General features: G+C 39.7%; 1 protein-coding gene across 1 annotated transcript in view; it reads right to left on the bottom strand.

Annotated features, from left to right (window-relative positions):
- The window catches only part of GALNTL6 (polypeptide N-acetylgalactosaminyltransferase like 6), a 1,222,618-nt gene that overhangs the window by 79,423 nt on the left and 1,119,094 nt on the right, over positions 1–24,101 (bottom strand). Inside the window, exon 9 of the mRNA XM_023226155.2 lies at positions 4,138–4,359. Within this exon, the coding sequence (XP_023081923.1) occupies positions 4,138–4,359 (222 nt within the window). The remainder of the gene's footprint in view (positions 1–4,137; positions 4,360–24,101) is intronic.

Consider the following 24,101-nt stretch of genomic DNA (forward strand, 5'->3'; position numbering starts at 1 on the left):
TTGCCTCAGCACGTCATTGTTTACCCAGAATCAGGCTGGCACAGACAAGCAGGTGGAAAACTGTTCCAAGTACAAGTGCATAAAACGGTGAGTTGCCCTGCTTCTTGGCCCAGATCTCCCATAAAGGAATCTTGTGTTTACATTGCTGGAGGTTTGTGGTTCCTTCCCATAATTGCTTGAAAAGAACCACTGAATCTGCATTCCCCTTTTCGCTTTCTTACTACAACAATAATTGACTTATTACATTTATTTAGGAACTTTGCCCATTCTAACAATTAATTTAAAGTTTATAGGAAACTAAAAAGCTCTCTCATATATGAGATTGAATCCTGGAACAGAAAAAGGACATTAGTAAAAAAAACTAGTGAAATCTGAATAAAGTCCTGTTTAGTTAATAGTATTATACTGTTAATTACTTAGCTTGATTAAATATACCACAGTTAATGTAGTAAATATAAAATGTTAACATTAGAAGAAGCTGAGTGAAGGGTATATGTGAACTTCCTGCACTATCTTTGCAATGTTTCTGTAAATTTAAAATTATTCCAAAATAAAAAGTTTATTTTAAGAAGCCTTCTGAAAGGCAAAAGAAATTGCATGTGTCAACATTTTGAAAGTATTTTTTTGTCAGAGATTAAGTTGGTCGACACATATATTCTGCATTTTTAAAAATTTTTTATCTTTTTGTTGTTGTTGTTGAGACAGAGTCTCACTCTGTCACCCAGGATGGAGTGCAGTGGTGTGATCTCAGGTCTTGGGTCACTGCAACCTCCACCTCCCTGGTTCAGGCGATTCTCCTACCTCAGCCTCCAGAGTAGCTGCGATTACAGGCACATGCCACCATGTCCAGCTAATTTTTGTATTTTCATTAGAGACAGAGTTTCACCACGTTGGCTAGGCTGGTCTTGAACTCCTGACCTCAGGTGATCCACCTGCCTCAGCCTCCCAAAGTGCTAGGATTACAGGCGTGAGCCACTGTGCCTGGTCTATCCACTCTTAAAAATATTATTACCCACCTACAATTAGAAAATAATCTTTTTTCATCATTTCATTTAGATTAAGCTGCATTTCAAATCCTTCACTTGCCTCCTGCATTAAAGGTACATGTTTCACTTATACTCTCAGAGATCTACTCTTCTTGAGAATCAGATACTTTTAAAAACTAGTATTTAACAGTGCAAACTCTTGTCTTTTATTGATTTCCTTTCTTCTTGCCTTCCTCCCATCCTCTATGTCTTCATTCTTGCTATGCATCACATCTTCACCGAACAAATACAACTGAATGTAACTGGCCCATAAATTATGTCCCCATTTCCTTCCTTCCTAAACTTAAATATGACCTTTATTTGTTTACTGTTCTGAGGCTTTGGGGGAAAGAAATTTGCCATTGTGTTAAAAAAGAAAAAAAAATCTGTTGCTGGATGTGGTGGCTCATGCTTGCGATTCCATCACTTGAGGAGGCTGAGGCAAGAGGAATACTTGAGGCTAGGAGTTCAACATCAGCATGGGCAACATATTGAGACCTTGTCTCTACAAAACATTTAAAAAATTAGCTGGGACTGGTAGTATGAATGTATAGTCTGGGTTACTCACGAGGCTGAGGTGGGAGGATCACTTAAGTCCAAGAGTTTGAGGCTGCAGTGAGCTATGATCATGCCACTGCACTGCAGCCTGTGTGACAGAGCAAATCCTTGTCTCGGGGAAAAATAAAAAATCTAATCTTCTCAATGTCTGATTGTTTAAGCCAGAAATAATGCATGCAAATGTCTCCAGGGATAAGGCAAGTGTTGTAAAAGTATGAGGCAATCTAGGGTAATAGATGTAAACACACTGGCATAGCCTACTTGGGCTTAAGATGGTTCTGATTTTGATTATTCCTGGAAAGTTGTACCTTTCCAAGAACCTCAGTGGAAGATGTGAGTCTATTTAGAAAAGGTGCTATATAAATTCAGATTATGGTTTAATCAGGTAATGTGGGAAAAATGTGACCAGTTGCAGTTTGAAGAACATAGTAACCAGTAGGAAGAAAAATTCGTGTTTCCACATAAGGCAGATAAAAGATTGATGAGATTTTAGCTCTGTAGTGAATCACACAATGATACTGTGGGCTCCTCAAGTGTATTTCTTAGTCACTAGGCAGGACAGCATTTGAATCATCATAGAAAGATGATAAGCAGAACCATATATATGTGTGTGTGTGTGTGTGTGTGTGTGTGTGTATAAAACTGTAGAAGGAACTCCTCATGCCTTCCAACACGTTAGGATAAGAAAATTCTTTCTGATATCTGTCTACTTCAAATTTCCACTGCTATGAATTAAGTCTGTGGTAGACAGTTAAATTAATACAAGCAGGCTAATATTACTAATATTCTAGGAAAGTTTTAATAAAATGTTTAAGATGCAAAGGATGAGACCAAATTACTAACTTGAATTAAGCAGATAATGTCAGGACAACATACACATGCAAAACCATGAGGAGTTAGAGGGTGTAGTGGCACGATTGACTGTCTCCTTCATCCTGGGTGTCCCAGGTATGAAGAGTGACCCTCTGAACACAACAAGCAGTGCACCTGTGACTTGAACACATCCTCTACAGGGATCTGGAACAGCTCACCCAGGACCACTGCCTGAGTCCTCTGGCCTCTCCTACCATGTCCTGGGGTAGCCTTTTCTCAGAGCTCTGCAGCCACAGATACCATCTAGGCAATGGCATCTTCTTTCAGAGACTATAAAACCAAGGACACTGATGGTACTCCTCCACAATGTGAGACAATCAACTCTCGATTTCTGAAATCCTATCCAATTTTAGTCCTGCTTTAGTACACTCTATTCTATGGAGAAAGGCTATAGTAACAGTATTGAATGGAACCGAACCCAGTGCAATAGTCTTTTCTATGCCAAAAGATAGATACTTTAAATTTGGGACCTGGGGCTATTCAGCGCTTTCCATTCTATTTCCACTGAATAGAAGTGTTCAGAGGTGGAAAGGTTGGTGCTTATTTAAAGAATCAATGTGGCTGCCTGTGTCACAGTTCTGTATATTACAGAAATACATTTCTTTTCTTTTCTTTTTTTTTTTTTTTGAGACGGAGTCTCCCTCTGTCGCCCAGGCTGGAGTGCTGTGGCCGGATCTCAGCTCACTGCAAGCTCCGCCTTCCGGGTTCACGCCATTCTCCTGCCTCAGCCTCCCGGGTAGCTGGGACTACAGGCGCCGCCACCTCGCCTGGCTAGTTTTTTGTCGTTTTTAGTAGAGACGGGGTTTCACCGTGTTAGCCAGGATGGTCTCGATCTCCTGACCTCGTGATCCGCCCGTCTCGGCCTCCCAAAGTACTGGGATTACAGGCTTGAGCCACCGCGCCCAGCCTCTTTATGATTCTGCACAGCACAGCCTGGAGGGGAAAATAGCCAAGCCCCCTCATTGCCTTGTACTTGCATATACCAATAGCAGCAAGGCTGTGCACCAAGACAGAGGGTTTTTATCACGTATATCAGGTACCCATATTACGCACTTATATGACAGATATATTAATTCTCTACAAAAGCCGATGGTGATTTCCCTAATCTCAAATAAAAATATTTTCTAGGTGTATTTTTAAAATTCTTGGTCGGGCATGGTGGCTCATGCTTATAATCCAAACACTTCGGGAGGCCAAGGCAGGAGGATCACCTGAGGTCAGGAGTTTGAGACTGGCCTGGCCAATATGGCAAAACCCTGGCTCTACTAAAAATACAAAAATTAGCTGAGTGTCGTGGTGTGCACCTGTAATTCCAGCTATACAGGAGGCTGGGATAGGAGAATCGTTTGAACCTGGGAGGTGGAGGTTGCAGTGAGCCGAGATCACGCCCTTGCACTCCAGCCTGGAAGACAGAGCGAGACTCCGTCCCCACCAAAAAAAAAAAAAAAAAAAATATCATCTGGGGAATCAACAGTGGTCTGGGTTAGGCTATCAACTCTGAAGGCTAAGTCTAGTAATTGCTAAAAAGAGGTTGAACATTCATGTATTTCAGATGATTTAAATGAATGCTACTTGGCTGCAGGGTAAAAGTGAAGGTTTTAGCAGTCCCTCCCACCACCCGGGGCTATGGGGGAGGCACAGTCTCCCAGGTAGGGGCAGGTTTCAGGCAACCTTTCCTCACCTCCCCCCAGGCAGCAGGCGGGGGCTCCACTGGAGGGTAGTATTTAGGCACGTCCCAGGCCACAGCAGCCATGAACCATTTGAAGTCCTTGCACTTGAGCTGCTTGCGCAGCTCCTTCTGGGCAGAGATGTCCCCCGTGGAGAGATGCCTGTACTCCGGCCGCCGCTGGTAAATGTACTCGGCAAATTCATCCATCCAGGTCTCAGCTACCCGCTTCAGGTTCTGTGCAGCAGGAAAAAAAAACAAAAAAAAGTAATTTATTGGCTTATTCATTCAAAAGGTGGTCTTTGTTGTACCAGAAATTAAAAAAAGAAAAGGAAAAGATAACAGACAACCTCAGGCAGGCCTGGTTGGTGGTTTACGAACAATGAGAGTTTTCGTAACTGCAAGGGGGTATGATACAATTGGCCTGTGGCTTCGTACACATTTCTGCTTCTGGCATGCATGGGGTTCAATTGCCAATTTGGTAGTTAATTTATCAGAGCCAGTAAAGATTCAGCTCACTATTATATCAGTTTTCTCATTCCCTCTGTTATTTCATGATTATACATTTTTTATTTTTTACGTAAAACTAAACGTGTTGAAATTGGAGAGAATGAGATTCCTCTCAGGCATCAAATTGCTTAAAGCATTTCCAGAAACAAGAATCTAGGAAAGAATGAGGACAAACAAGCTATTATCCTTTTCCCCCAACTTTAGAGAGATCACGGAGCATTAGTACATTTAAAACTGTGTGTTCTGATGGTCTATGTGTGCAACACAGATACCAATCAGGATTTAGTAATTGACTGCATGATGAAGTGGGGCTAAAGGAAGCACCAAGTAGCCAGTCTTTTCCACAGATGTGTCCCTGGGGTAAAGGAAGCAGAAGGTCGGTCGTGGGGAATAAGCATAGATCTTAGGTGTAGGAGAGTGTGTGGATTCAGTGTAGGAATCCAGCCCTTTTGTCAGTTTTGGAATTGAGCAAGTTACTCATCCATGCTGGGTATCAGATTCCTCACCTGAAAATGGCAACAGTAATACATACCTGTATCACGGGGGTGGCTGTAGGATTAAGTAAGGCCACACCTGTAAAGCACTTAGAATAAGTCTCTGGCACATAATAGGTACCACAAATAGTAGAGCTATTATTAGCAGTAAAAAGAGTGCAGGACTGGAAATTGGACAGCCTGGGTGTCGGGCTGGCCACACATTAATGGAACTGTTCTGTGGCCTTTAGGAAAGGCGTTAGCTGAGATGAGATGCTCTCTGATGGGCCTTCAAGCTCTATGGTTCGAAACAGTAGGGAGAACAACTGCATTTGTGTAGAAGATGCCAGTTTTGATGCCTCCAGCTTAAATGTGCTGCAACACATTTTCATAGGCTGGTGTCCCATAGTCTCTGCTTCTTGTGTCCTGTTCAAGTTCTTATTTCAAGTGCTCAGTTGGTGTGAGCATTGACCCGCTCCCGTTTCTCACTTGCGCTTAGAAGATAAAATGAGCACAGTGGCCAGGAACTTTAATGAGATCCAGACATAAGTGACTCAAGTAAAAGCTAGTGATATTTACGACAAGTGCTTTATCTTGAAAATGACTACAAAATCCTAACTCGGGCCTGGAACTATGCCCAGAGGTCTGCTGGATTTGGAGACACCATCATTGGTACCTCATTCCTAATGAGACTGTACATTTTCTTACTCCGCTCCACCCACTCCGTGCGTTCAGTGTCTCCCAGCGGGCCTCTCCTGTCTGACCTTGTCCCTGCTCTTCATTCTCTGTGCACTGCTTGGGTGCTTTTGGGGGATGGTGGGCACCGGGAAGGGCTCTGTTAACACAGCAAGATGCAGAAAAGAGACAGAGCCACAAAGAAAGCTCTGATGTCTCAGTTCCCTCTGGGTTCCTTTCTTTCTAAGGTGCCTGGGTGCATAGATAGGAAGATAGGGAAATGATCTTGAGAGTGTAAGAATTGTGCCCTGAGAGAGTATTACTTGCCATTGCTGTGTACCCTACCATCCTGTCAGCACTGCCTGGCCCATAATGCTTTCTACTCCTTGGACTCCAGTTTACCTTAACAGCTAGATGATCAGAGTCAACATGGTTTTGTAATATTCAAGCCCTTGCCACCAATTCGGAATTGCCTGATTCATTTGGGGACCAGAAAGGAAACAGATGATGTCTTGAGAGTCCTGCTCTGGGATGGCATGTGTACTACATGCATAAAAACTCAGTGTGAGTCTGTAATATCATCTTACTATTTTCATTTCATTTTGACAAACATCCTGTATGAAATGCATTCTATTTTACTTGTCCTCAGGCCACATTTTCTTTTCTTTTCTTTCTTTTCTTTTCTTTTTTCTCTCTTTCTTTCTTTCTTTCCCTCCCTCCCTCCCTCCCTCCCTTCTTTCCTTCCTTCCTTCCTTCCTTCCTTCCTCCCTCCCTCCCTCCCTCCCTCCCTCCCTTCCTTCCTTCCTTCCTTCCTTCCTTCCTTCCTTCCTTCCTTCCTTCCTTCCTTCCTTCCTTCCTTCCTTCTCTACAGGCGTGTGCTACTATGCCTGGTTAATTTTTTGTATTTTTAGTAGAGATGGCATTTCACTGTGTTAGCCAGGATGGTCTCGATCTACTGACCTCATGATCGACCCACCTTGGCCTGCCAAAGTCCTGGGATTACAGTCGTGAGCCACCACACGTGGCCAGGCCAAATTTTTTAATAAGGATTAGAATAAAAAAAATTAGTTGATAATATTAAAACTTTATAATCAAAATTGATTTTAGGCTGTAGTTCCCATCTTTTCACCTAAACTGCAATATTAAATAAAGTGGAAATATTTAATTTTCATCAATTTACACCTCGTGATAAGTGAAAGTGAATATAGCAGTTGGGGAATAGCAAAAAGCAGAAGCAAATGACCCAGGAATAATGAGAAAGTGACTTTCTTAAGAAAAAATATGCCTTTAAAATTCTGGTAGCTTGCAAAAAGGATCTGTCCTTAAGGACTCTGTTGGATAAGTAAGAACTTTCAGACTATAAGTGCCATGAAGTTAGGGATAGATCTATTTATTTTTGCCTTAAAAGACCTAGCATCTTGTGTGGCTCCAGACACATGTGTGTGCTCATTTGGGCATGCTAATCATTGAATTAATGAAAGACCAGATGATGAAATGAATGTGAACAAATTCATAGTGTGCATATGTATCTATTGATAAAAGCACCGAAATGGGAACAATTAAAAACAAGTGCTGTTGCTAAATGGTAAATTTTTGTTGCTTTGGGTTTTTGAAATAGATACGGCAATTACTGCAAAACTCATAGAGGAACTAACTAATTCTGGTGCAGTCAACGGGAAATGGCTCAGAGGATCATGATAAATGATAACCAGAATAGGCAATATCAATAAGTAAAAGAGATAGGAGTCAGCGTGTTGGAAAGCTGTCACCAAAGGCCAAGTAGCCTCTAGTATAGTTAACTAGGGAACTAACCAGGTAGCTCTGCATCATCGTGTCCTTTTCAAGTTGAAAGACACTAGGTATGCTGATTTCTCAAACACTCCAAAGCAGCCAGGTGCATGGCTCATGCCTGCAATCCCAGCACTTTGGGAGGCTGAGGTAGGTGGATCACCGAAGGTCAAGTGTTCGAGACCAGCCTGGCCAACGTGGTGAAACCCCATCTGTACTAAAAATACAAAATAAAATAAAACAAAAAATTAGCCCAGCATAGTGGCAGATGCCTGTAATCCCAGCTACTTGGGAGGCTGAGGCAGGAGAATTGCTTGAACCCAGGAGGCGAAGGTTGCAGTGAGCCAGTATCGCACACTGCACTCCAGCCTGGGCAACAAAAGTGCAACTGTCTCAAAAACAAAAACAAAGCCCCCCCTAAAAAAACCACTCCAAAGCAAGTAGTGGGATCATGGACATATTCCAAGGATCATATCATATCATCGATTCCTTTTTTGTAGTTTTATAAGACACAGTAAAACAGAAATAATTGCACAGTAGAACATAATAATTGCAAAGATGGCAATAGCAAGTTTCCCTCTAGCTATGAGTGTTACATCAACATTTAAACATAAGTAAAACATCCTGACCATTCTCTAATGTCCCCGTTGGCTTATTAGACATTTTGGATTATAGATGCTCTGTTCTCTGGAATTTACTATCAGGAGAGAAACTTTCTAAAGTGTCAATTATTACATTCAAGGAATAGCCCTGACTTCTCAACTATCCAGGTGGCTGGCCAGATAAAATCTTTCTGAGGTCCTTATTCTGGAAATAATAAAACATTGTGTTAGTTTGTCACTGGAATTATAAATCAGTACTTAACTTTGGGGAAAACATTGGTACCACAGCTGAGAGATATTGCAAACAGTTACAAAAAGAGAGTTTCATTGGTCTTTTATAGATTGTAGAGTAAATTGACCCACTCCAGGAAATAGTACAATCATATACTCATTGGAGTTCATTGGGGTATTTATGTAGGAGCATGCATACCACACATTCACATACACAGAGATAGTGGAGTAGGAGCAAAGCAATATTTCTCACTTAAACACTTACAGCTGTGTAAACATGTGCAGAATCATGAAATGGAAACATCCAATAACAGCTGGTGCCAGAGATGGTAAAAGAGAAAATAAATCAATCTGAGTAGTCCTATCTTTCTCTGAGATTGAATGAACATTGGTGGACCTGCTAAGATGACCAAAAAAAAAAAAAAAAAAAAAAAAAGTTATCAAGGGGAAAGAAAGAGAGTCAAGCATGAATGCCGGGAGATCTAGACATGTAATTATTTACTCTTGAACTATCAGATGTTGCATCTCTAGAGGTTGCCTTATATACACAGAGCCAGGTGTTAGCTGGAGTTCTTGTTTTTTAAGGTTTAAATAAAAGTACTTTAGCCTCAAGTTGCATGTCCCTGTCCTCCTGAAGATTTCTGTGGATTCCCAGGGGTGTTCACACATTCATCCTTCACTTCGATTTTCTGTTTGTGATCCTTCTCTCCTCCTGGCATCTTGCCCCCAGCTTGCTGTCTACCTTTTGTCCTGCAGAGACTTGAATGGGGTGCACAGATATTTTCCCTCACCTCTCAAATGTCTCTTGGTACATCAACTGGGCATAACTTTTACTGAAGATTTTCGGGCAGTAGCTGAGACTTAGATAACAAAACAGCACAGATGATGATGTAAGATGAAGTATTTGACCCCTTGGATTCTTTTCCTTTGGCTGCTAATGGGAATTTCTTTCTGGCTAAAAATTTCCTCCTTCTGTCTTTTAGCTTCCTGCCATGGTTCTGCCCAACTCAAAAATCTCTCTCTTATGTGTCTTTTGTGGGGCTGTACCAGAATGCTACAATTTCTTCCTCCTTTTCATGCCTGGCAACTCGTCTTTCTCATTGTTTGTCCTTGCTTATCCTGGCCAAACCATGTTGGCTACCTTTCCATAACCAAAATGGACTGCTGAACAGGATAATTCTCCAAAAAGAAACTAAACAACTGGCCCTTGGATAACACCCCACCTCCAATTTTTTGTTAGATACAGGTTGCCCGCTGTTTCAGACATTCCACAATAGGTCCTAATGGGTATCTTAAATTTTATTCTCCTACATACAACCTCTGCTTATGTAAACTGCTCTGTTCATCATCTCTGAAAAAATGCAACTACTCCCTGCACTTCTCTGTCTGTACAGGTTCTCCTGACTCAATGTCCTCTCCTATTTGTCTGATCCCACCCACTCTTTGAAACGCTTTTCTTTTTCCTTTCAGTTAGACTTGCCAGATAAAATATGTGGCACATAGTTAAAACTGAATTTCAGATAAACAACAAATAATTTGTGTATTAGTCTATTTCGTGCTCCTGATAAAGACATACCCAAGACTGGATAACTTATAAAGAAAAAGAGGTTAATGTACTCATAGTTCCATGTGACTGGGGAGGCCTCACAATCATGGTGGAAGGTGAAAGGCACGTCTTACATGGCAGCGGCAAGAGACACTCAGAGTGCCAAGTGAAAGGGGTTTTCCCTTATAAAACCATCATATCTCATGAGACTTAATCACTACCATGGGAACAGTATGGGGGAAACTGTTTCCATGATTCAGTTATCTCCCACTGGCTCCCTCCCACAACACGTGGGAATTATGGGAGCTACAATTCAAGATGAGATTTTTGTGGGGACACAGCCAAACCATATCAATTTGCAAATATAATGAATACTTGTATTATTAACGTTATATGGGACATACTTGTGCTAAATTATTTGTCATTTATCTGAAATTCAAATTAGTGAGGCATGCTATATTTTTACTTGCTAAATAATGGCAATCCTACTCCTGATGTATGTAATTTGCATATAACATGTGCTCTATGAATGTTTTTTAATTCATTGAGTGACCATCTATGCAGAATCTGGCATGTCTTGTTATTGCCAATACATAAAGAATGTTTTGTTTTTGTGGAAATTATTCCAGAGAAGTTTCAAGCAGTTCTTTGCAGAGAAGCCTGCCATAACACACAGCTAATACAATATAAACACAGAATCCCACTGCTTTTTGTTTTCTAAGAGGTGGGATCCTGCTGGCCCTCTATCTGTGAGGCAAACAGGGAAGCAGTCACAGAATTTAAGGAAACAGCAGGACTAATTGGTAGCTAGAGGTGAGGTTCAGCATGGCCAGAATGAACTGTTTAGGGCTTAATGCTAACCTCAGTGTGAAAATAAGTAGGTGAAGGCTTTCTGTTTCTGTATATCTGAGTTGCCTTTCATCTAGGCCCCACATTTAGTGTGGACAAGGGAAAGTGAGAGGACCCAAACCCATTCAGGTTGGATCCAAGAGGTTTTCATATGCTGGGGATGTAACCAGCATGGGACTCATGTAAGAGACTGATAAAGATAGCTACTAGAGCTGAGGAATATATTTACTTTTTGCTGTAGAAAGCCAATGAAGGATTCTTCTACTTTAAAAATCCGTGGACCTTCATCTTCTTGAATGATAAATGAAATAAAAACTGTTGTTCAGAGCATCTTCTATGTGCAAGACGTTAACAGTATTCTCTATTTTTATGTCACCTGTCTGTGGTTCTTTGTCTATCATATATGTTCCTCCATTCAACCCAAGCTGGTATTAATCTGTCCTTTCTATGTTGCTCAAATATTTATTAACACGTTCAGCCTTACATTAGAGGTCTTTAGAATTCAAGTCTTGTTTTCTTTGTGCTATCCAACACTAAATCTTTCCATAATTCTAATACTCATCAGGGTCTTTGAATTGATATTTTACCAGGAACATTAAATGACATTTCTAGCTCAGTTCATAAAAACATTATTTCCAGCTGGACTGATCACTGTTAGTGTACAGCATGAGGAAAATTGATAGTTTAACTTTTCCTGCTGGTTTATGAAACCGCATAAATCTACCCACTAATTATTATTATTTTTACCAGCAACATTTTAGATCTTACTGCTAGACTATTCAATCCCTGTTCAGTTTCTCAGTGTATTATTTGGGAGTCAACTGTATCTGTATTATTTGGGCCATCTTACCTCAGTAGAGTGTTCCTATTTCTTTGTGCAAAGTGTGATTATTATGTGTGTACTGGCAAGATCCTGCTTCACAAATTGTGCTTGTGTCAATATTAAGTTATTGTATTATGGTGGATTGTGTTACAGTGAATCCTCTTTCTTGACACACACACACACACACACGTACATACAGGTTTTTTCCCCTGAAACTGGTGATATCTAGCAAAGCCAGTCCCACATAGAAACAGTTTCTAACTTGTCACAGTCACTCCTACAGCAAGGTGTATCCATATCCCCTGATTTTAAATTTCTGCTTTTATTTGAATGTATTTCTTGTCTCCTCTTTGATGCTTAAGAGTGCCTTTGTGGCTCAGTAGTCCCACCCCACAGCCCTTTTATCATTGATAATATGATAATGTCATCATGGGTACAGCTCAAAAGAGAATCTCTTTAAGACAGCCCCAACCTCACTACAATTATTCAGCCCAGCTCTACTTTTCTCTGATCTGAGCACTTCTTTGAAGTCAGTGGGGAACTTTCAGCATAAGGAGAGGAGGCTAATCTAGTCCTACAAAGGGAGCTTCTCTGACAGGCAATTTCCTTTTCCTTCTTCCCCAAGGCTGTGTGAGCTGTTTGTAGGTGGTTATCTTCTTTGGGCTGTCATGAACAAGGGTTAGCTTTCTCTTTGATTTTATATCTCTATCGTATTTTTGCCCAAATACTTTGGATATCTATGGTGGTGTTTATGATGGCATTTAATGTAGCCTTTAGACATAAGACAAACAAACAAACAAACAAACAAATAAGCAAAAACCCCAAATGAGCTAACAATGTGTCTTAAAAAATGCTAGTAAGCCTAATTTTAAAATCAGCTTTATCGAGGAGTAGTTGATTTACAAGAAAACTGCTCATATTTAAAGTGAATAGTTTGGTATATGTTGACATATGTATATACTATATTAGTAGAATCATCACCACTATCAAGATAAGGGAACCTGTCCATCACCTGCAAAGGTTTCTTCATGCCTCTTTGAAATCCCTTTCCCGATCTCCTTTCTGTGACATTTCTATGTCCCCAGACAACCACTGATGTACTTTTTTTCACTATAGTTTAATTTGTATCTTTTAGGATTTTATATAAATAGAATCATACATTATGTGCTCTTTTTGTCTGGCTTCTTTCACTTAGTATAAGTATTTTTACCTTTATCCATGTAGCTGGAGCTGCATGTATTCATTCTTATTGTATTCTTTTTATTTTTTATTTTTTTGAGATGGAATTTCACTCTTTTTGCCCAGGCTGGAGTGCAATGACATGATCTCGGCTCACCACAACCTCCACTTCCTGGGTTTAAGTGATTCTTCTGCCTCAGCCTCCCAAGTAGCTGGGATTACAGGTGTACACCACCAGACCTAGCTAATTTTGTATTTTTTGAGTAGAGACGGGGTTTTACCATGTTGGTCAGGCTGGTCTTGAACTCCTGACCTCAGGTGATCCGCCTGTCTCAGCCTCCCAAAGTGCTGGGATTGTAGGCATGAGCCACTGTGCCCAGCCTATTCTTATTGTATTCTATCACATGAAAAAACTACAATTTGTTTATCCATTTACCTGTTGATGAACACTTGGGTTGTTTCCAGTTTGGGGCTATTACAAATAAAGCTGTATGAACAGTTACTTTGATAGAGTAAATAGTAGAGGTCTAAACCCTCTTATTTCTAGGATTATAGGTGTCGAACCTACTCCTGAGAACCCAAATTTCTCCGTGCTACCTATCACACTGTATCCTAAAGTAAGGTCAGCTAAATAAGCTATCGGGCCCATACCCCGAAAATGTTGGTTACACCCTTCCCGTACAAATTAATCCATTAGCCCAACTTATTATTTACCTTACCATAAACATAGGCACTCTCATCACATCGCTAAGCTCACACTGATTCCTCGCCTGAGTGGGCCTAGAAATAAATATACTCGCCTTTACTCCAATCCTAATTAAAAAAACAAACCCCCGTTCCACAGAAGCTGCTACTAAATATTTCCTCGTACAATCCACCGCATCTATACTTCTCATGGTAGCAATCATTTCTAACAACCTGCTCTCCAGACATTGAACCATAATAAGCAACACCGATCAATTCTCATCTATAATCATAACAATAGCCCTCACTATAAAACTAGGAATAACCCCCTTCCACTTTTGAATTCCAGAAGTCACCCAAGAAACACCCTTGATTCCCCGCCTACTTCTCCTCACATGACAAAAACTAGCCCCTATCTCAATTATATATCAAATCCACCCATCAGTTGATGTAAATATTCTACTAACCCTCTCAATCTTATCTATCATAATAGGCAGCTGAGGGGGTCTCAACCGAACACAGCTACATAAAATTCTGGCATACTCCTCAATTACACACATAGGCTGAATCATGATAACATTAACATACAATCTGGATATCACAATCTTTTACCTAACTGTATACATTATCCTAACAACCACTGCGTTTCTAGCCCTAAACCTAAACTCAAATACCACAACCCTCATACTATCCCGCGTGTGAAACAAATTAACTTGACTAATGCCATTAACATCATCTACTCTTCTATCCATAGGAGGCCTACCTCCATTAACCGGCTTCCTACCCAAATGAATTACCATTCAAGAACTTACAAAAAACAGCAACTTCACCATTCCTGTCATTATAATTATTATAACCTTACTTAACTTATATTTCTACATATGCCTAATCTACACTACCTCCATAACACTACTCCCTATATCTAATAATATAAAAATAAAATGACAATTCGAAAACACAAAACCTACACTTCTCATCCCCCCACTCATTATCCTCACCACACTCCTATTACCAATTTCCCCACTAAGCCTAACTATTTCCTAGAAATTTAGGTTAAATAAGACTGAGAGCCTTCAAAGCCCTTAGCAAGTTAAACTATACTTAATTTCTGAAATATATGAGGACTGCAAAATTCTACTCTGCATCAACTGAACGCAAATCAATTACTTTAATTAAGCTAAGCCCTTGCTAGATCAATGGGACTCAAACCCACAAAAATTTAGTTAACAGCTAAATACCCTAATCAACTGGCTTTAATCTACTTCTCCCGGCGCAGGGAAAAAAGGCGGGAGAAGCCCAGGCAGAAGTTTTAAACTGCCCCTTTGAATTTGCAATTCAACATGAAAATCACCTTGGGGCCGGTAAAAAGAGGGCTTAACCTCTGTCCTTAGATTTACAGCCTAATGCTTACTCAGCCATTTTACTTTTTCCCACCTATGTTCACCAACCGTTGGTCATTCTCAACAAACCACAAGGATATTGGAACCTTGTATTTACTGTTCGGCGCATGAGCTGGAATCACAGGCATAGCTCTAAGCCTTCTTATTCGAGCTGAACTAGGTCAACCCGGCAACCTGTTAGGCAACGACCATATTTACAACGTTACTGTTACAGCCCATGCATTTGGTATAATATTCTTTATAGTTATACCCATCATAATCGGAGGCTTCGGAAACTGACTAGTACCCCTGATAATCTGCGCTCCCGACATAGCATTTCCCCGCTTGAATAATATAAGCTTCTGACTTCTTCCTCCATCCCTCCTACTTCTACTCGCATCCGCCATAGTAGAAGCCGGTGCTGGAACAGGCTGAACAGTGTATCCCCCTTTAGCAGGAAATTTCTCTCACCCAGGAGCCTCTGTAGATCTAACCATCTTCTCACTTCACCTAGCAGGCATTTCCTCTATCTTAGGGGCCATTAATTTCATCACAACTATCATTAATATAAAACCCCCTGCAATGTCTCAATATCAAACCCCTCTATTTATTCGATCAGTCTTAATCACAGCAATCCTACTGCTCCTTTCTTTACCAGTATTAGCCGCCGGCACCACAATACTACTAACGGACCGTAATCTTAACACTACATTCTTTGATCCTGCCGGAGGAGGAGACCCCATCTTGTACCAACATTTATTTTGATTTTTCGGCCACCCTGAGGTTTATATTATTATTCTACCTGGGTTTGGAATAACTTCTCACATTGTGACATACTACTCTGTGAAAAAAGAACCGTTCGGGTATATAGGTATAGTTTGAGCTATAATGTCAATTGGGTTTTTAGGCTTTATTGTATGGGCCCATCACATATTTACAGTAGGCGTAAACGTAGATACACGAGCCTGCTTCACCTCCGCCACTATAATTATTGCAATTCCCACTGGTGTTAAAGCCTTTAGCTGACTTGCTACACTTTACGGAGGTAACATCAAGTGATCCCCTGCAATACTTCGAGCCTTGGGTTTTATTTTTCTCTTTACCGTAGGGGGCTTGACCGGTATTGTATTAGCAAACTCATTACTAGATATCGTACTACACGATACATACTATGTTGTAGCCCACTTTCACTACGTTTTATCAATAGGAGCTGTGTTCGCTATTATAGGGGGATTCATTCACTGGTTTCCCCTATTTTCAGGCTATAGGCTAGACCATGCCTGAGCCAAAATCCTCTTTGCCATTACATTTGTAGGCGTAAATTTAACCTTTCCACAACACTTTCTAGGCTTGTCCGGAATACCTCGACGCTATTCTGATTATCCTGATGCCTATACCACACGAAATATATCATCTATAGGTTCTTTCATTTCCCTAATAGCAATAATATTAATAGTGTATATAACCTGAGAAGCCTTTGCCTCAAAGCGTAAAATCCTATTAATAGAACAACCCTCTACTAATCTAGAGTGATTGCACGGCTGCCCTCCACCACACTACACATTTGAAGAACCAACCTATATCAAAACTAAATAAAAAAGGAAGGAATCGAACCTCCTAAAATTGGTTTCAAGCCAACCCTATAACCTCTGTAACTTTTTCAATAAGATATTAGAAAAATTATTTCATAGCTTTGTCAGAGCTAGATTATAGGTTAAACCCTATGTATCTTATATGGCTCACCCAGTTCAACTAGGTTTACAAGATGCCACATCCCCTATTATAGAGGAGCTAATCGCCTTTCATGATCACGCTTTTATAATCGTATCCTTAATTAGCTTTCTAGTCTTACATATTCTATCTTCAATACTCACAACCCGCGATCATTTTAGTCTTAATCGCCCTCCCATCCCTACGCATCCTTTACTTAACAGATGAAATTAACAACCCCTCCTTTACTATCAAATCAGTTGGACATCAATGATACTGAACCTACGAATACACAGATTATGGAGGGTTAATCTTTAACTCTTACATACTCCCTCCACTATTCTTAAACCCAGGAGATCTTCGACTTCTAGAAGTTGACAACTGAGTCGTTCTTCCAATTGAAGTCCCTGTCCATATAATAATTACATCTCAAGACGTCTTATACTCATGAACTATCCCCACACTATGCCTAAAAACAGATGCAGTCCCCGGGCGCTTAAACCAAGCTACTTTCACTGCTATATGACCAGGCGTCTATTACGGACAGTGTTCAGAAATTTGCAGCGCCAATCACAGCTTTATGCCTATTGTCGCAGAACTAATCCCACTAAAAATTTTTGAAATAGGACCCGTGTTTACCCTATAAACATATCACCCCCCCACCCCTTCCCCATAACTTCTTAAAATACTCTCACAGACCCACTGTATAGCTATTCCAGCATTAACCTTTTAAGTTAAAGATTGAGAGAAACATTCCTCTCTGCAGTGAAATGCCTCAACTAGATACATCTACATGGTTCACCATCATCACAACCACACTGCCCACACTCTATCTTATTGCACAATTAAAACTATTAAACACAAATTACTATCTACCTCTATCACAAAAAGCCCCTGATACACAAACCCACAATAACCCTTGACAATTAAAATGAACGAAAATTTATTTACCCCATTTACAACCCCAACAATTATAGGTCAACCTGCTGTAGTACCCATCATTCTATTTCCTATGCTACTATTTCCAACTTCCAAATGCCTCATTAACAACCGACTAATTACTATTCAACAAAACCTAATTCAACTGACCCTAAAACAAATAATAGTAACTCACAATACCAAAGGACAAACCTGATCTCTAATACTAATGTCTCTAATTATTTTTATCACCATAACTAACCTCCTCGGACTTCTGCCCCACTCGTTTACACCTACCACCCAACTATCTATAAGCCTAGCTATAGCAATCCCCCTGTGAGCAGGTGCAGTAGTTACAGGACTTCGCTCTAAGACTAAAAGTTCCTTAGCTCACTTTCTACCACAGGGTACACCCACACCTCTTATCCCCATACTAGTAGTCATTGAAACTATTAGCCTATTTATTCAACCAGTCACCTTAGCTGTACGCCTAACCGCTAATATCACAGCAGGCCACCTGTTAATGCACCTGATTGGTAACACTGTACTAGCGTTATCAACCATTAACCTCCCTGCCACCTCACTAATCTTCATGCTCCTGGTATTGTTAACAATCCTAGAGATCGCAGTTGCTCTAATCCAAGCCTACGTTTTCACACTCTTGGTCAGTCCTTATCTACATGACAACACTTAATGACTCACCAATCTCATGCTTACCATATAGTCAAACCTAGTCCCTGACCACTAACAGGAGCCCTCTCAGCTCTCCTAATGACATCTGGCTTAATTATTTGATTCCACTTTTATTCCACCACTCTATTAACACTAGGACTATTAACTAACATATTAACAATATATCAGTGATGACGTGATGTTATCCGAGAAAGTACCTATGAAGGCCACCATACAACATGGGTCCAAAAAAGTCTTCATTATGGGATAGTTTTATTTATCATCTCAGAGATTTTCTTCTTCACCGGCTTCTTCTGAGCATTTTACCACTCAAGCCTCGCTCCCACCCCACACTTAGGAGGACACTGACCACCAACAGGCATCACCCCCCTAAACCGTCTAGAAGTACCTCTTTTAAATACCTCTGTATTACTCGCATCAGGAGTTACAATTACCTGAGCTCATTACAGCTTAATAGAAAGCAATCGAAAACAAATAATCCAAGCCCTACTCACTACAATTTTACCAGGTATCTACTTCACCTTACTACAAATCTCAGAATACTTTGAAGTACCCTTTACTATTTCCGATGGCATCTAAGGCTCAACATTTTTTATTGCTACTGGCTTCCACGGACTCCATGTCATCATTGGATCCACATTCCTCATTATCTGCTTTATTCGTCAACTATTATACCATTTTACATCAAACTACCATTTTGGTTTTGAAGCTGCCGCTTGATACTGACACTTTGTAGATGTCATCTGACTGTTTCTCTATATTTCTATCTATTGATGAGGGTCCTGTTCTTTTAGTATAATTAGTACAGTTGTTTTCCAACCAACTAGTTTCGATAGTATTCGAAAAAGAATAATCAACCTAGTATTAGCTTTAACAATTAACACTCTTCTAACCTTGCTACTAATAATCATCATGTTCTGATTGCCTCAACTCAATTCCTATACAGAAAAAACTAGTCCTTACGAATGCGGTTTTGACCCACTAAACTCTGCTCGTATTCCTTTCTCCATAAAATTTTCCTAGTTGCCATTACCTTCCTATTATTTCATTTGGAAATTGCCCTACTACTACCCTTACCATGAGCCCTCCAAACAACAAAACTCCCCTTAATAACTAAGGCATCCATCATATTAATCATCATTCTAGTCCTTAGTCTGGCCTACGAATGAACTCAAAAAGGACTAGACTGAACTGAATTGGCAAGTAGTTTAAACAAAACAAATGATTTCGACTCATTAGATTATGATAAACACACTAACCAAATGCCCCTTATCTATACAAAAATTGCGCTAGCATTTACCATTTCACTCCTAGGCATATTAATCAGAGTTACTTACTAGTCTTTTACGGACATTTGCCTTCATTTCTGCTGGATGAAAATATTGAAGTGGAATGGCTAGGTTGTACTCTAGGTATGTGTCTAACTTCTAAAGAAACTTCTGAATTGTTTTCCAAAGTGGTTGTACCATTTTACATTCCCATTAGCATTGTATGAGATTTCCAGTTACTCCAACACAATTGGTGTGGTCAGTCTTTTTAATTTTGGCCATTATAAAAGCATGTAGTACATCTCATTGTGGTTTTAATGTATATTTTCCTAATGACTAATAATGTTAATCATTTTTTCATGTCCTTATTTGCCACCTGGATATCTTCTTTAGTAAAATGTCTTTCAAATTGCTTATCCATTTTAAAAATTGGGCTGTTTTTCTTATTATTAAAATTTGAGAATTCTTTATATATTATGGATAGAAACCTTTGGCCAGAAATGTGATTTGCAAATGCTCTTTTCAGTCCTTGTCTTTTTATTCTCCTAACAGTGCCTTTGAAGAATAGGTGGTTTTAATTTCAATGAAGTTCGATTTGTCAATTTTTTCTATGTGTCATACCTAAGAAACTTTTGCCTAACCTCACAAAAATTTTTCTTCTTTGTTTTTGTATTCTAGAAATGTTATAATTATATCCTTTACATTTAAAGCTATGATTGATTTTGCGTTAATTTTTGTATATGGTACAAGATATAGATTAATGTTTGTTTATTTACTTCTCTGGATATGAACATCTAATTGTTCTAGCATCAATTGTTGGAAAAATAATGTTTTCTCCAATTTCTCCATAAAGGTAAAATTGATTGACCTTTATGTAAATCAATTGACCATTTGCAAGAATCCATTTCTGAGCTGTCTCTTCTCTTCCAGAAATAGATTCTTGCATGTATCAATCAGGTTGTGTGTTTGTTGTTGCTAAGTTGTAGGAGTTCTTTCTATATTCTGGATATTAAGCATTTATCAGATGTATGATTTGCATTTTTTTCTTTCATTCTGTGAGCTGGATTTTCATGCTGTGAACAGTGTGCTTTGGTGTACAAGCTTGCCTAAGTTTCGAGCTTCAAATGTGACACCTGAGGTAATCATGTCCCTGAAGATAAAATTAGTCTGAATGTTGTCGATGAAAGACTATTAAGTAGAAACAACTGTATTCATTATCTATTGGTAAGTAACACCCTATCTCACACCTGAGTGGCTTAAAACAATAATAAACATTTTTTATCCTTCACAGTTTCTGTGGGTCAGGAACTTGGGAATAAAACAGGCTGTACAATCTGGATCAGATTTCTCATGAATTCCAGTCAGATTTTGACTGAGGTAGCAGTAATCTTAAGTCTTCGATTGGGCTGGAAGATCTTTTTCCAAGGTGTCTCACTAAGTGTCTGTAAAATTGGTGCTTGCTGTGAGCACTGAGTAGGAGGACTCGGCTTTCTTTCTCCCACATGGGCCGTTCTACAGGGCTGCTTGAGTATCCTCATGACTTGGTGCTGGCTTCTCCCAAAGCAAGTCATCCAAGAGAACAAGGAGAAAGCTGCAATGCCTGTTATGCTGTTATGTACCCTTGGAAGTAAAAAACAAACAAACAAACAAACAAAAAACCATAATAGGACTAAAATGAAAGTATGATTGCTAATTTTTATATATCCCTTAAGATTGTACTTGTTTGTTTTGGCTGGGTTTGAGGGCCAGAATATGCTGGAATAATTTTACATGATTGATTTTTTGAAACCCTGGAAAAGCGGAGATAATCAGAAGCTGGAACTGTTGAAGAGAGACCATAGAAACACAGGTCATTTGTGTCCAAGTGAGTATGCATGGCCCACAGGCAGGAGACAGCCATCCTGACTTAGTCTACCCAGGACCCAGAGAAGCTCTGGCACTTTAACGACTGAAGTCTTGGTTCCTCCAGACTCAGCATTGTGAGTTAGTGGCTGATGCTCTTGTGAGTGATGGTGGAGGTATGACTTCACCTGCAACTTCATGGGCAGGAGACAGAGGCAAGTGAAAACAGAAACAAAAGAAGCAAATCCGGGGCAGTGCAGTGTGGGTATGCTTCTGACAAGTGGGTGCACAAGGATATGCGATGGAGGCTTTCGGGGATGTCTATAGATGGTTGGGGGACAATCTGAATGGTGTTCTTCCTGGTAATCAAGCCAATGGTGCCTCATGTCATCACAACTTAGGTATAAAATGAAATACGATCTTATTTCTAGATGATTATCATTAATCCATTTGATATTTTTTATAAATCACAACCAGCATTTTCTATTCATCACCCAAAGAGATTATCAAGAATTTGGTTCCCTCACAAGAATATCCACAGCAAGCATTCAAACAAACTGTGGTTAAAATAAATGGTGCTATAGTGTTTATTCCAATTGTTATTAATAGACCTTGTTTTATTTCCCAGACTTTCAAACAGGCAGAAAATAAAATCCCTATGTTTCTAAATGCCCATTACAGGGGTCTTAGATTGAAAATTATATCTATCCAAATTGTAAATAATCTGTAAAATATAGAAATTGTATTTCTATAAACTGTCTTCAGAATTGGAACACCCAGAAGCATCTGCACACCACAAAGTTGCCATTTTGTTTCTGACCATTTCTCAGTTTACAAAATAGCAACTGGAACTAGTTTCTCTACCTCAACTGGCACTAAAATGGAGATACACTTGGGCTGGAATTGCATTTGGAAATGGAATTCTTGCCATGAACTAATAAACCATTGGAAACATGGAGGATTGGAATGGGAATGAAATAGCAGAGGTCCCAAGCACAGTGGTACTGTGCATTCACACATCTCATGGGAAGAAGCTAATTCCGTGAAACGAGTTCCTACCATCCAGGTACTCCCATGGCTTAGATGTGGGATTGGGGTCCTGGAAGGCAGTTATTAAATGACCAGCCCTACCCCCCTTTGCAAGAGTTACATTTTTGGTTATTGAGATTATGGCATGCTAAAATATTTGAGTTTACTTAAATTTCAGCAGCTTAATTTTGTAGCAGCAGGGACCTATTTTGTCTGAGCAAGCATTCTCCTTTATGAGGCACTAGCAGAATTGTGAATACAGGGAAATGTTCAGTTCTAATGGGGATAATGATAAAAATGCAATTAAAATTCTCTCTAGTCCACAAACTGGTCTCACTATGAAGTTTATTTCTCAAGTGCTTTGAAAAAATAAAGTTATATAAATGCACAATAACTGCCTGAAATGCCAAGGTCTCTAGGTAGGAGAAAGAATAACCAAAAATAAACTGAAAAGATACCATAGGAAGTGGAAGATAAATTCCATTTTAATTTCATTAAGAATGACAAAGTGAAAGTAATGATTAATCATGATAGCTTGTTATTATGCAATTATCTGGGATCACTATTCAGATATTCTATTTACATTATAAAATATTCCAATAGGCATAAACAAAAGCTAACATAAAATCTTGGTCCTCATGTGATAGCTCAAGAAATGCTTAATATTGTCCCCATAGCTTGGGAACTACCTGACTTAATTACAAGCTCTGTTTTGCATGATGGAGAGCATCAGATTATTGAATCACAAGTCATAGCTGAGCTGAAACTTGGGAAAGCACCATGGAATATTTGAACAATTTAAATTGAGCAAAATTCCTTAATGTTGGGAAGAATATAACACCTGTGAGAGCTTTTGAGGAAAAAAATATTTAGAGTAAATAAGTAGGAAGAAACTAAACTTAAAAAATAGTTTTGAGGCTGTATATGGTGGCTCATGCCTATAATCCCAGAACTTTGGGAGGTCGATGCTGGAGGATTGCTTGAGACCTCCTGGAGTTCGAGACCAGCCTTGACAACATAGTGAGACCCTGTCTCTACCAAAAATACAAAAATTAGCCAGACATGGTGGCATGTGCCTGTAGTCCCAGCTACTTGGGGGGCTGAGATGGAGGATGGCTTGAGCTCGGGAGTTCCAAGTTGCAGTGAGCACAGATTGCACCACTGCACTCCAGCCTGGACAACAGAGTGAAACCTTGTCTCTGAAAAATAATAATAATAAAAAAATGTTGGCCAGGTGCGGTGGCTCATGACCGTAATCCTAGCACTTTGGGAGGCTGAGGCAGGTAGATCATGACGTGAAGAGATCAAGACTATCCTGGCCAACATGGTGAAACCCTGTCTCTATTAAAAATACAAAAACTAGCTGGGCGTGGTGGCTTGCACCTGTAGTCCCAGCTACTGGGGAGGCTGAGGCAGGAGAATCACTTGAACCCGGGAGGCAGAGGTTGCAGTGAGCCAAGATCATGCCACTTCACTCTAGCCTGGGTGACAGGGTGAGACTCCATTTCAAAAAAAAATATTACGTTCTGCATTCTATAAATAAATGATTCCTAGCTGGGAAATGGAGTTAGTTTTGAGTTCATATGTGTTTATTGCAATCAGTCCATACTGTTTTTTAAACATTATTTCATATATCAATGGCCAACTTTACCTTCTAGGTAAAGTGAGACTCCATCTCAAAAAACAAAACAAAACAAAAACAAAACAACAACAACAAAAAAAAACAAAAAAAAAAAACACAAAAGTTTTGCGAGGTTTTGTGGGAAATTACCAAGTTTGA

Source organism: Piliocolobus tephrosceles, chromosome 3 (genome assembly GCF_002776525.5).
Source record: "Piliocolobus tephrosceles isolate RC106 chromosome 3, ASM277652v3, whole genome shotgun sequence".
Taxonomy (NCBI): Eukaryota; Metazoa; Chordata; class Mammalia; order Primates; family Cercopithecidae; genus Piliocolobus; species Piliocolobus tephrosceles.